We start from the raw sequence: 14,068 nt of genomic DNA, 5'->3' as shown, positions 1-14,068 counted from the left end.
AGCAAAGAAATTTTAAAAACCTTTAGAAAGAAGGGGAGCTCTGAGTTCCCTTCTGAGAATGGGAATTCTTCAGCATGATCATGCTTATATTTCCTCTTGGGACAAATTAAATCGATAATATGTTTTGTTTTGTTTTGTTTTTCTGACTGTCTCTGCTCTGGTTTATCTTGTAGGAAATATGAAGTTCTCTGATCTGGTTCTTAGCCATGTTCTCTGATCTGGTTATTATATTTATAGGAGGACAGGTATGGAAACAAATTTTAGGATATATTATAAGATATAATTTCTCTGATATATTTATTAATTCTGTTTGTAGGCAATTTAAACTTTATATTTTAATATTTAACAATGTGAAACATCAATGAAATTTTTAAAAAGTTATACATTTTATTTGAATGCTCAGGAATCATTCCTGACCATGGCCTTGAATGCATTGTTTTGGCTTTTTCAAAGACTACTCAATGTAATGCTATTTTGAACATAAAATGTTATGCTTGTCATGGAAACAATGTTGAATTGACTAGCTATCATATTCTTAAAGATCAGAAATTTCTTTGGAACTTAATATCTGAAATACCCACATGAATAATATAGAAAATAATGTTATAGAATATCAACAAAATTATAGACCTCTCTAAACTGAGGCACATATATGAAAAACATATTATCTTGTAGCCTTGTCAGGGCCTACATGGGCTATTGTAAAAATGAAAATGACTTCAAAATAACTAATAAAACAATATAGTATAATAAATGGAAAACTTAAACGCACAAAGGGAGAAATACTTAAAATAAGTAAGCCATTTCACAACTTAGTAACTTTTTTCTACATTCTACTTATCTTCTTTCTAAATTTATTCTGATTTTTTTTTCAAAGATCAAGTAAAAGTTGACTCTTCACTTCATTTGGTCAGTAGCATTCCTGAGGCATTTATGTTGTTCCTAGAAGATGCAGCCAAACCACTGAGAAAAAGAGGATCAAAATACTCCCTTCTTTATAAGTACAAAGTGTGGGGACCAATTTTTAATTGGGGAGTGCTAGCTAAGTGGCTCCCCACAATATTGGGGCAAGGAGGGAGACCGGCAGCCTCCCTCAAAACAGAACAAGATTTATTTTAACAAGAATGAACTTAAAAAACACACAAACAGGATCAGTAGGATCAAGGGAAAGGAAATAAAATGGGGAAAGAGAAATTATAATACCTGAAAAAATACCACAGCCCAGTGTATGATATGATTATGGATTTGAGTCAGATTAAACTCTGAGGATGGGGTCTGGAAGGTACCCAGCCCTGACCCAATATAGTTAGTTTAGAAGTTTATTGCTTGTCAAATTCTCACTGTCTCCTTTAAGTTTAATTGCCAATTATTTCTTTGACTTCCCAACATAGCCGAAGATAAATTTTAACCCTGTCATCCTTATCTTTAGAGACAGGGGCCTGGAGAGGGGAATCAGTGGGAACTGTGATATTTGAAACATTTGACTCTCACTCCCCTGTTTCCTTTTCCTTTGGTTTGACCTTGTTCCCCCTCCCCTTTTCCCCCTTGCTCCTGGAACACGTATGCATGTCTCCATACATTGATCACGAGCTGAACACGCACCTTGGATGAGACAGGATTGGATGTTAGATTGTGAGCTCATCCACCCTAGGTGTACGTGGGGACAGTCCTTTTCAAGATTACTATAAAAACCTAGAGGATTGGGCATATCTTTGCAAGACTTCAATGTGTAATTGGGTTTTGCCCGTCCTCATGAGGATGTAATAAATCTGTCTCTGCTTGACTTGGTGGTCTCCTCGAGTTATTTGGGTAAACTGAGGCAGTTTGCTCCAAACACCAGGAATCAGCTGAAAATACACAGCAGAATGCCTGTAGCTTTCCAGCTTCCACCTAGAATGCACAATTCTCCTCCCTGAAACCTAAAAAGACTGCACACAGCCCCAGTCAATGGGATGGTCACTCTGACAGTCACATGACTGCCCTTACTAGGCTTCTAATCATTATAATTTTGCCAGGACCATGTAGGCCCTGACAAGGCTACAACCAGTGGGTGGAGCACCATGCGGTTTGCAGAGCCCCAGGCCAGTGCATGCAGAGGCATAAAGACCTCAAATAACAATTAATTCTTTACAAAGGCTTATCAAAGGAAATGATTGTTTACTCTGAATTTTTTTCTAAACAAGATTTGTTAATGAGCCAACAATTGGTAATGGTATATTTTCCAATTTGTACTTATATTTGAGTAGTATTTCATATTTCTTTGAATTAGTTCAACATATGCCAACATCTATGATTTATTTTGTAGGTACTTTTATTTTTAGATTAAAAAAATTCATTTAGTAATTTATATTTCCCCAATTACATGGAAAAATGATTTTTAACATTTGTTTTTAAAATTTTAAACTCCAAATTCTCTCCCTTCCTTCCCACCATCCTCATTGAGAGGGCAAGGAATTAGAGGTTATATTCATGTGGTCATACAAAACATATTTCCATATTATTAATACTATAAAAGAAAACATAAATAATAGCAAAACAAGCTAAGAAAAAATAAAGCTTAAAAAATGCTTTGATTTATATTCAGACTCCATCAGATCTATCTCTGTGGATAGATAGCATTTTTCATTATAAGTACTTAAAAGTTGTCTTAGACTATTTCATCACTGAGAATAGCCAAATTATTCATGGTTGACCATCTTACAATATAGCTATCACAATATACAGTTCTCTCCTGGTTATACTCATTTCACTTTGTTTTAGTTCCTTTATGTATTGCCAGGTTTTCCTGACAGCATCCAGATCATCATTTCTTATTACACAAGAGAATACTCCATTCCATCACAATCTTATACAACAACTTGTTTAGTCATCCCCCAATTGATGAGCATCTCCTAAATTTCCAATTCTTTGCTCAGAAAAGAAGTACTACAAATATTTTTGTACATATAGACCCTTTTATATTTTTCCTTTAAAAAGAAATAATCTATTTTGGGATACAGACCCAGTAGTGGTATTGCTGGGTCAAAGGGTATACAACATTTTATATGCCTCCAGACAGGTTTCAGAATTGCTCTACAGAAAGGGTAAAGCAGTTCACAACTCTACCAACACTGTATTAGTGTCTCAATTTTCCCACATAACATCCAATATTTGTTATTTTCCTTTTCTTACCTATCAACCAATCTAATAAATGTCAAATAGTATCTCAGAATTGTTTAGTTTGCATTTCTCAAATCAATAATGATTTAGAGCATTTTTATTTGGTTATAAATAGTACTGATTACTTTATCTGAAAACTGACTGCTGATATCTTTTGATCATTTATCAATTGGGAATGCTTCTTATTTTTATAAATTTGACTCATTTATCTATACACTTGAGAAATGAGATCTTCAGAGAAAATTACTTCTTTTTTTTCCACAGAAGTGATTATGTATTCCCCTTCATACTATTCCTCCTTTTTAAAAAAAATTCTCTCTCCTTTCTTTTTTAAAAATTTTTTTTTAATTTATTTTTTTATTCAGGGCATTTATTTTAACAAACAGTTGACTCCTCAAGATGAACTAGATGCTGCAACAGCTTTTCTCTTGGGTTTAGGTGTTCTTCCTTCATGGAATCCATTCCTGAATGGGCGGTAGACAAATTTTAGGTGACTCATTCGACCAGTACCAGTACCAGTACTGTTGCACTGTTTAGCCTTTGCACTCCAATTATGTTTTCTCTTGCCTTTGGCAGGATACCCGCATTTACCACAGGTTGACTTCTGAAGATGGTACGCCTTAGAGCCACAGCGAAGGCACAAAGTTTTCATCTTATTCTGGCTCTTACCAAATGAAGACATTCCCTTCGTCATCTTCCTCATGCCCCCAGGACCAAAGAGAACAGAAGAGAATTCTTTCTCCTTTCACCCTTTCCTTCCTCAATGGTGTTTTGCTATGAACTAGTGCCTCCCCCAATCTGCCCTGCCCCCATCTATGAGCACCACCTCCATTTTGTTATCCCCATTCCCCTCCTATTTTCCTGTTGGTACGATACATTTCTATACATTTCCCAGTGTGCATGTTATTTCCTCTGAGCCAATTCCAATGAGATTAAGATTTAAACATCCCCCCACTTTCTCCATCTCCCCCCTCCACTGTAAAAGCCTTTTCTTACCTCTTTTATGCGTGATAATTTGCCTTATTCTACCTCTCCTTTTCTGTTTCTCCCAGTGCATTCCTTTTTCTCACCCCTTAATTTTATTTTTATATATCATCCCATCATATTCAATTCACAGCTGTGTCATCCATCCATCCATCCATATATCTAATCTATCTAATCTATAGCTAGCTAGATGGCTAGCTATCTCTTCTAACTGTCATAGTTATGAGAAAATTTTTAGGAGTTACAGATACTATTTTCCCATGTAGAAATTTAAACAGTTTAACCTCATTGGTTTCCTTTATGGTTTTCTTTTCCTGTTTACCTTTTTATGCTTCTCTTGAGTCTTGTATTTGAATGTCAAATTTTCTATTCAGCCCTGGTCTTTTCATCAGGAATTCTTAAAAGTCCTCTATTTCATTGAATATCTATTTTTCCTCTGAAGGATATTACTCACTTTTGCTGGATAGGTGATTCTTGATTGTAATCCTAGCTCCTTTGTCCTCTGGAATACCATATTCCAAGTCTTCTAATATACGTTAAAGTAGAAGCTATTAGGTCTTGTGTTATCCTGACTGTGGATACAGCATACTTGAATTATTTCTTTTTGGCTACTTGCAATATTTTCTACTTCACCTGTGAACTCTAGAATTTGTTTTATAGTATTTCTGTGAATTTTCATTTTGCATTCTCTTTCAGTAGGTTATTGATGGATTCTTTCCATTTGTATTTTATCCTCTGCTTCTAGAATATCAGGGCAGTTTTCTTGAAAGATGTTGCCTAGACTCTTTTTTAAAAAAATATTTCTTTATGACTTTCATCTATTCCACACATCTTGTAAATGTCTGAGGCTAGATTTGAACTCAGGCATCTTAGGTGTGTGGGCTGTTCAGGGTGGACTAGCATATCTTATGTGAGGGCTTGCTCAAACCTTTTCAGGGCTGCTTATCTATTTTACGTGTCCATTTGGCATCCAATTCTCACCTGTGGCTCCAAGAAGCTGTAGCATGTATGGTAGTTACACCCAAGTAAAACCATCTTGGCAGACTGTGTAGACCAGATTGAGGATAACTGACAGATCTCAAATCCTTTAGTCTGTCAGGGGGATGAAAACCCCAAGCATACAAAGATTAATGCTTCAATGGGTGGATGAGAACAATTTGTTCTAATAGCCATGACAGTGGCTGAAGCAAAGACTATGGAGCACTTAGAGGTTGGTTAGACATCAGAGATGCCACGGACATCTACTGAATCCCAGGACATCACCAGGCATCTTGACTTTTCCCTTGGCATTGGACTTTGATGACTCTGGAAGAGAGAGGCTGATGACTTTGTGCAGTTGTGCCTTGTTTAAATCCAATTCACATACAAGTCAAGACATCACCCTTCTGATATTATTGTTTCTCCTCAATAGGAAAGATAAACCCAATTTTTAAATGTATTTCCAGTTTATTAACAGTCTACTTCCATTGTGTATATGTTCATGTGTGTATATATATATATATATATATTTTTTTTTTCTCCTAAGGACAGTTTTAACTGCACTGCCAATTTTTTTTTATATTTCATCTAGTCATTATTTTAAAATAATTATGCAATATTTATATTTGGGATATTTATAACTTTGAATTTCATTGTTAAGTATTCCATTTGGGTCTGTATCCTTTTTGATCTCTGAATTGATTACTATATTTATTGCATAATCTTCTGTAAGGAATATACATTTTATTTCTGCCTACTTAGATTTGTTTTCAATATCTGTATACCTTAGTGCACTATCCATTTTTATAAAAGTTCTTGTGGTGCTCAAGATTATTTACATTCTTTATAAATCAGTTACTAAAATACTCATAAGTATTTTAGCTCTAGTTTCTCCAGTATTTTTTTAATTCTGCATTTCCCTTTCATATTGTTCTATTAGACTGTTAGACTTTCAAAATTGAGATTAGTATAATTACCTACCATCATATTATATTACTGTCTTTGTCTTCTTGTGGCTCAGGTATGTATTTAGATGCCAGGCAATTTGGAATAGACAAGTTTAATATTAACATTACTTTGTTGTCTATTGTTCCTTTCAGCAGAATTAATTATTTTATCTCTTTTTATGTCGTAAAATTTGTTTTGCCCCCTGAAAGTATAATTGTCTCTTACTTTTTTTTTTCATTTACTTGATGCATAGAAGATTGGGTTCTAGCCCATCATTTCCTCAGTTTTGTTCAGCATATTTTTTGTGCATGTGTGAGTTTGAAACAATATACTGTCAGTATTTATTTCCTCATCCAATCTCTCATTCGATCCATTCACATTTTAGGAGATTACATTTGGGCTTATATTTTCCTTTATTTATCCCTAACATTGTGTGTTAATATATTTGTGTGAGAATTTTTCCCTCTTTATAAAGAGTGATATATTTGTTTGCTAATTTTATCTTGATCTACTTTAAGGAAAACTTATGTTCATCAACTTTCTTCACAGCATTCTTAAAGGTCAACCTACCTATTTGTTACCACATTCCCCAACTTTGAGTTTTGCTTAACTATTTATTATTGTTTTCTTCCTATTCTCTAGTTATTTAATTCTGTTTTATCCTTTCTCTTTAGTAGTCAAATAAAATTTCAATTCTTTTCTGTCTCTTCAAGTGGTTTTGTTCATTAGTTTTTTAAATTTAATTTTCATTTATTTTTTCTTTAAAATATCTTTTTCCTTTATTCTTTTCAACATTTTTCTTCCCTTTCTGTCAATTATAGCCTTTACCCTCTTAATTCATGTCATATATATCTATGTGTGTATATATAGAAAGATATACACATATGCATGCATACACACATAACCATATACATGCTTTTGTTACTCACTATATTCCTTATGGAAATAAAAATTATAAAACACTTACCTTGAGTTGCATTGTACATCTTGCCCTAGGCCTCATTTTTTAAAAAAACATACTTCACTGTTAGAAATACCAGTTCCAGAGTCTGATAATATATTGTTCCTTAGGAATCTCTCTATTTTGCTAATTTTTAGTACATTTTTTCATCTTCATCCATATTTTTTTTCTAATTTATCTCTTTTGTGGATCAATGCTTTTGCACTATTCTGGGTGCTCATCAGTTATCCTTGAGACTTCTGATTCTGTTCTCCTGAAAAAGAATAAGTGATCTCTCTACTTAAGAGAGACAGAATATCATTCTTATAACTTGTATCAAACATTATGTTAACCAGAGGTAGATGGCAGCACTGTTCATAGACCATTGGGCCTGAAGTAAGGAAAATATGAATTCAAATGAACCCTTACAATCTTGCTAGCTATATGAACCTGGGCAAGTCACTTAAACCCTGTTTGTCCAAATTTCCTCAACTGTAAGAAGGATGATAGGACCTACCTCATACGGTTGTTGTAAGGAACAAATGAAATAATATTTATAAAAGTACTTAATACAAGGCCTGATATATCATAGACATTAAAAAAATATTTATTCCTTTTCCTTTCTCTTTCACCAGTATAGAATGAGAAGTGGGGGTCCTCACCTTCTTTTGTGGAATATTCTTCCCCCATGGAATCATTATCACCACAATTGAAATAAGAATTTCATCTTTTCCTTTTGTTAATTGCTTTGTTTGCCTCCTCACTCCTATAGGTTCTCTTTTACCTGAAGGACTAGAATTATTATATCCCCTTAGTTTTGAACATTTGACTTGATTTAGATAGACCACATTTTTTTTTCTTCTTTCTCTCCTCTCTCCTTTAATGAGCTTTTTCATCCTATAATTTAATCCATCCAAAATATTGATTCACCTGGAGAAAGGATGTTATATTATAAGGATTTTCTATGATGTTTCATGTCTGGTTTTCTGCCATCTATTATGTTTGACTTCTGCTTTCATTCTTGTTTCCCATGAAGTTTTAAAAAGAAATTTCTTAATGGTCTCTGTTGTTATTTTGTTGTTATTGTCCATGGTCACTCTATTTCTTTGCTATTTTTATATTTGTTTTATGTGTAGTGTTTGAAAAGCAAATAATTTGCTTCAGGTTTGGATTCTTTTTAGAAATGATTCAAACTTCTCTATTATTGAGCCTCCTTTAAAAATAATCATTAGGGGGCCACTAGGTGGCGCAGTGGATAGAGCGCCAGCCCTGGATTCAGGAGAACCTGAATTCAAATCCATGCCTCAGACACTTAACACTTACTAGCTGTGTGACTCTGGGCAAGTCACTTAACCCCAATTGCCTCACCAAAAAAAAAAAAAAAATCATTAGGCTTAATGTTACAGGGCATGTCACCTTGGGCTGCTTCTTGAACTCTTTGGAAAATATCATTCTAATCCTTCATGTGGTTTCTGTTGGAAAGAGAATCGTATTGTGTTAAACAAATTTCTTTGCCTTCATATTTGAAGTAATCTTGTGGTTTCTTGCAGAATTATGTTTTTTTTTATTAAATTGTTCAATTTAAACACTATTTGTCTTGTAGTTTGCAGCTTAGGTTTGTCTGTCTGTTTTGTTGGTGGTGGTAGTTGTTAATGTGGTTGTGATCTTCAGTCTTTCAATTTACATTTTGCTTTCTATGTTCATAAGTTCTGGACATTTCTGAGAGCTCTAAAATTTAAAAGTTGTCTCTACACTTGCTATGACCATCAGTGTTTTGTCTGTATGGAAATTGAGTTTTCTTTTAGCAATATTGATTTTTCTTCTCTTTTTCAAAAATGTTCTTCATTTATGTATATTTTTCTTCCCAACCAAGTATTCATTCTTTTGTTTCTTTGATGAGACCTGTCACTGTGGATGCAATTTATTCTCTTTTGTCAATTATTTGTGCTATGAAGATATTTATGAGTGTTTACATGTATTTATGTGTGTGTGTGTGTGTATAATTTATTTATATACCCCTCTGTTTGATATTTACAACTCTTCACAAGCCAGCATAGATCTTTGTCAATATTACAAAATGATCCCCTTCTTATAATTTGTGGTCTAACTAATTTTGACTTTTTCTTGTTTATCTAATCACTGTAGTTTTATACTCTTTGTGTTGTCCATGCCAAAGTACACTTTCTCATCACCTCTGTATCTAAGAATTCCTTTTAGGGGGCAGCTAGGTGGCACAGTAGATAAAGCAGCAGCCCTAAATTCAGGAGGACCTGAATTCAAATTTGGCCTCAGACACTGGCTACTAGCTGTGTGACCCTGGGCAAGTCATTTAACCCTAATTTCCCCACCAAAAACAAACAAACAAACAATAAATAAATAAATAAATAAGACACAAAAAATCCCTTTCCCCCCTTTCAAACAAGCATGTTATTCTACATTAATCTTTTCCTGAGTCCTCAAGATTCTACTCCTTCCCTACAATCATCTTTTTTATTATTGTATATAACCATATATTCCCTGTTGTCTCCCATTTTTCTATGGGATGTATGCTTCTTGAAGGTAAGAGCTTTCTCATTTTTATTTTTGAATTTATAGAACCCAACATATTATCTGGTACATATTATTTTGATTGATTTTGACTACTTAGTTTTCCAAAATAACTGATGATTGGAGGAGCAAATATTTTATTCAAGGGCTTTACCTGAATTCAGGAAGTCCTAACATCTGTCATATATTTAAAGCAGGAAGGGATCATGAAGGTAACCTAGTACAACCCTGAAACTTCACAAATAAGGAGAGGTTAAGCCAAGCAGGGTTGTGACTTTTCCTCGTATAACATTTAATGCCCCTGTAAAGCTGATTTACTGTTACTTACATTGAGAGGATAGGAACACTAATTAGACATATTTCTCTCTGTTTATCTAGAGGCTATAAATCTCATTTTGAGGAGGTCTTCTAGCAAGTCTCCTTCAGTCAGTGCCGCCCTAAATCCAACTAAGGCTTCTTAAATTTCTAGTTGTGATCAAGGAACTGGTTGACAACTTAGGTCTCTGGTGGTTTTTTTGTTTGCATGTTTTTATTTTGTTTTATGTTATTAGCTATGAGTATTACTAAATTGCTTACCAGAGGGCAGCTAGGTGGCACAGTGGATAGAGCACTGGCCCTGGAGTCAGGAGGACCTGAGTTCAAATCGGCCTCAGACACTTAACACTTACTAGCTGTGTGACCCTGGACAAGTCACTTAACCCCAATTGCCTGACCAAATAAAATATAGTATAATAAATAAATAAATAAACAAATAAATTGCTTATCACAAAATTTAATTGCTAGTTTTCTTCAAGATTACTGATAAAATTGTTTTTAACTTTTTTTTTAATCATTGGCCTATATCGTGGAAAAGTCTTCTTATTGTGAGAGACAAAATAGTGTGTTCTTCTCAGAGGAAACATATTCTGCTCATATATTTTATTATTTCCTTAATTTCTAGCTTGCATCCTGTCATTGTGTAACTTCAGGCTGGCTATACCATAAATCTTGGTTGTCCCTCCCCCTGCCCCCAGCATGAGCTCATGGTCAGCTCGTGATCAGAGTATGCTTTACATAGTGCTGTTCTCTGATTGGGTTAGATATCATGTATAGAGTGTACATCCTGATGACCAACCATTGGGAGTTGGAGGGGGTATTGCATTAGGAACATATAAAATTCTTGTTTCTGAACTTGTGCTTCTGCTTACTATATGTGGGTATTCACCCTTTCTTGAGAAAGAAATAAATTATTTTTTCTTTTGCTTTCTGTCTCCAGGTATTAATTTTAAGTAGATGGTCTCTTATCCCACATATTACATGTTTTTTTTTTCAGCTAAGAATAGATCCATGATTTTATTTTATCATACTATATAGGTACTTAGCTTGTTATTGAAAAATAACTTCTAGAAAAAACAACTTATTCAATGGAGCTCAATCATAAAATTTAGGATCAAAATGTAATCAGTTTTGCTAGGTTGAGAAACTATTTAAGGTAATAAAATTTATTCAAACACCTAGATTGCAGATATTTCTATATTGGTATTTTTCCTGTTCAGCACCATATAGCTTTTTCTAGAGACTTGAATCTACTTTAAAGTCACCCAGGGAATCAAAATGCTAAATTCAAATCTTGCCTTAGCTAGATACTCAAGGTCATACTGAATAAGTCCTTTAACCTCCCTCAGTCTTAGATCTGTAACATTGATATTACTTTACTCTGAAGTAACTTTAAGGATCAAATGTAATAATTCATAGTGCTTTGAAAACTTTAATAGAACACATAAAGTCCAATCATTATTAAATACAAAAAAATTTGGAAGAATAAACTGATTAGCAGATATCACCATAGTCTATAAAGCCAAAGATGTATGCTTACATAAAAAAGCACCTCCATTACATTACTCTAACTAGTGAATTAAAAAGTGATAATCACTCCTGCATTGTGTCTTACTACTTTATCTTAAGGATGTATTTCAAAGACCTAAAGACATAGGGCAGACACTGGATGCTTCTTATTTTAGAACCCTATGTATACATTCTGTATCTGCTTATGAAAATTTGATACTTGTCCAATGGGAAGAGGTATGGCTAAAGTCATCTATGGACACCATTTTCCTAAGAATCAAAATATAATTAGCCTGGTTCCTCAGGTTTCCATCTTAGTTTTTGTGCAGGAGTTAATAGTGCACAGAAATGATGATAAAGCCTAGATAACTAAGCAGCAACCAGGCTATGCTCATTTCCTTTTAAAAGAGGGAAACCTCAGCACCTGAGGAACTGGATTTCAAGACTCCTTCTCATTCATGGTACCTGTGGAGAATGGTCATAGAATGGTGTTTTATGAGTAATGAGACAAAATTAGTAATGCATACTCTAAGGGATAAAACCCCTTGCTGCTGTGAAGTAAATTAACTCTTTTAGGACACTTTATCTTGAACCTTTTCCAAAATTACCCTTATCTGACTATCAAACACCCCAGAGAAAGTAATTTACATCATAGCAGTTTAAAATCCTATAATCAGGTCCATAGAATAGATTTTTAACCTCCTGCAAGCATAAATCCTTTGCAAAAGCAATTAAATTTACTGGAAGGTTCATTTTAAGATTTAAGCTATAGCAACAATTTTGTGGGGAAAAGCCAAACCTTCCTACCTATTTTATCAGATATTGAGGCATTTTCCCCTGTTGTATAAACTTTCCCTTGGTACTAAGTGAAGCAATTTGCATTAACTCCTTCAGGCCAATAAAATTCTATTTAAGTAACAGATACAGCCCTAGGGCAATTTGGCTCCAGAATTTGTAGTTAATTGGCAATGGTCAATTAACAGTTTTAGTCTCCAAATGCTTCCCCTACTTGATATTGAGCTTGGCTCTCCAATTAACACCTTCTCCTAAGGGGCACTTCAAGAAAGTTAGCCATTGGTCATGATTGCGCCCATTGCAGAACAAGAAACCTTCAGTCTATAGTAGGAAAAGACTTGCATTAATAGCAAACGAATAGGTTAATTAGCTCCCAGAGGGCAGAAAATTTATTTGAGTTAATATCAGGAATAATCAATCCTAGAACTCTGGGTTGTATGCAATACTTTAGAACCTGAAAGTATCTTTGTAAATGAATCCAGTACTATTAACAAATGACTACACACAACATAAGGAACCTTCTCAACCTCCAGGATGACTTTTGCATAATTTTGGACCTAGTCACCATATCTGGATTTGCATCAGACTTAAATGCTGAGTTCAGGATATAATATTGTCAGAGAATATAATATGTGAATGGGTGAAAATCTGAAATTTCTTCTTTTGCTGCTAACCTACTCTAGGAAAGATTAGAAAATATATGCCAATATTCTATAACAGGACTTCTTAAACTTTTCCCTCTTATAAACCCTTTTTGGTGAGTTTTTTTTTCTTTATGATCCCAGGTATATAGGTTTATAAAATACACATGCATAACCTTTTACTGTTGCCAAATTTTTCCTGATTCTCGCATTCTGTAATGTGACCCCATATAGAGTTGTGACCCAAGAAGCTTTGTTATGGAAGACTGCTGAGGATTTCTGGAAAATTATTGAATCCCCTTTCCTCATAATTTAAGATTTCACAAATTAAAATATTGTGAAGGGCTAGATTCTTTTTAGTATGTCCAATAAAATTGTAACATTATAAACCTAGCTGATTCATTACGTTTATCCATTTTTAAGAAATAAAAACTTTTCCAATTTGTAATAACAAAAATGGAAATTTATCTTTTTAAATATTTTTAAGTAATAAGTTTGAAGTTAGTGTATATAAAATTTCACTATTACAATAATCTGTGTAGTAACTAAATTTTGTCCTTGCATGGTAATGCCCTGCCAATTTTTTTCGAGAAGGGAATTGTCAACTTATTTTCTTTCAAATTGAAAAAATAAAATCAAACACGACAATTTTTTAAATTTTTTTTTAAATGAGAGGCAATAAACATTGCCATAGTGGTAATGATAAATCAACCCTATATACTACAATATTGCAACTAAGGGGTATGGTTGAAGATGAAGGCTGGTCCAGTGCCACTCAATGGTTTACCTAGGCCCAGGCAATACCATCCTTGCTTTCTCATTTGTGATAATGAAAATAAAATTCTGGGGCAGGTAGGTGATAGAGCCAATAAAGCATGAAGCCTGAAGTCACAAAGACTCATCTTTCTGAGTTCAAATTTTGCCTCAGATACTTAATAGCTGTGTGACCCTGGGACACTGACTTAACATGGTTTGCCTAAATTCCCCATCTGTAAAAGGAGCTGGAAAAGGAAATGAAAAACCACTAAAGCATGTTTGCCAAGAAAACCACAAATAGGTTCATGAAGATTGAAATGACTGAACAACAGAAAATAAAATTTTAGCATAAAGATAATAATTAGAAGACAATTCATGAGCCAAGAAATTATATTGTAATTTGGGGTCAAGTTCTTATCATTGCCTGGTTCATAACAGGGATTGAGATATGATTTCAATAGCCTGAAGAAGAGAATGTGTCAGCAGGCAGTGGAGA

At 34.0% G+C, this 14,068-nt stretch overlaps 1 protein-coding gene across 1 annotated transcript; it reads right to left on the bottom strand.

Annotated features, from left to right (window-relative positions):
* Positions 1-3,553: 3,553 nt before the first annotated feature.
* On the bottom strand, positions 3,554-3,853 carry LOC122744228 (60S ribosomal protein L37-like). The gene has a single exon (XM_043989668.1). The coding sequence runs from the start codon at positions 3,851-3,853 to the stop codon at positions 3,554-3,556; it is 300 nt and encodes a 99-aa protein (XP_043845603.1).
* Between the last annotated feature and the right edge of the window lie 10,215 nt (positions 3,854-14,068).

Source organism: Dromiciops gliroides, chromosome 1 (genome assembly GCF_019393635.1).
Source record: "Dromiciops gliroides isolate mDroGli1 chromosome 1, mDroGli1.pri, whole genome shotgun sequence".
NCBI lineage: Eukaryota > Metazoa > Chordata > Mammalia > Microbiotheria > Microbiotheriidae > Dromiciops > Dromiciops gliroides.
Note: the sequence above shows the minus strand (reverse complement) of the source record. Positions and strands in the feature narration are given on the sequence as shown.

Bases quoted from the DNA above. Each gene is read 5' to 3' on its own strand.
- LOC122744228 (XM_043989668.1), bottom strand. From the start codon at position 3,853: ATGACGAAGGGAATGTCTTCATTTGGTAAGAGCCAGAATAAGATGAAA.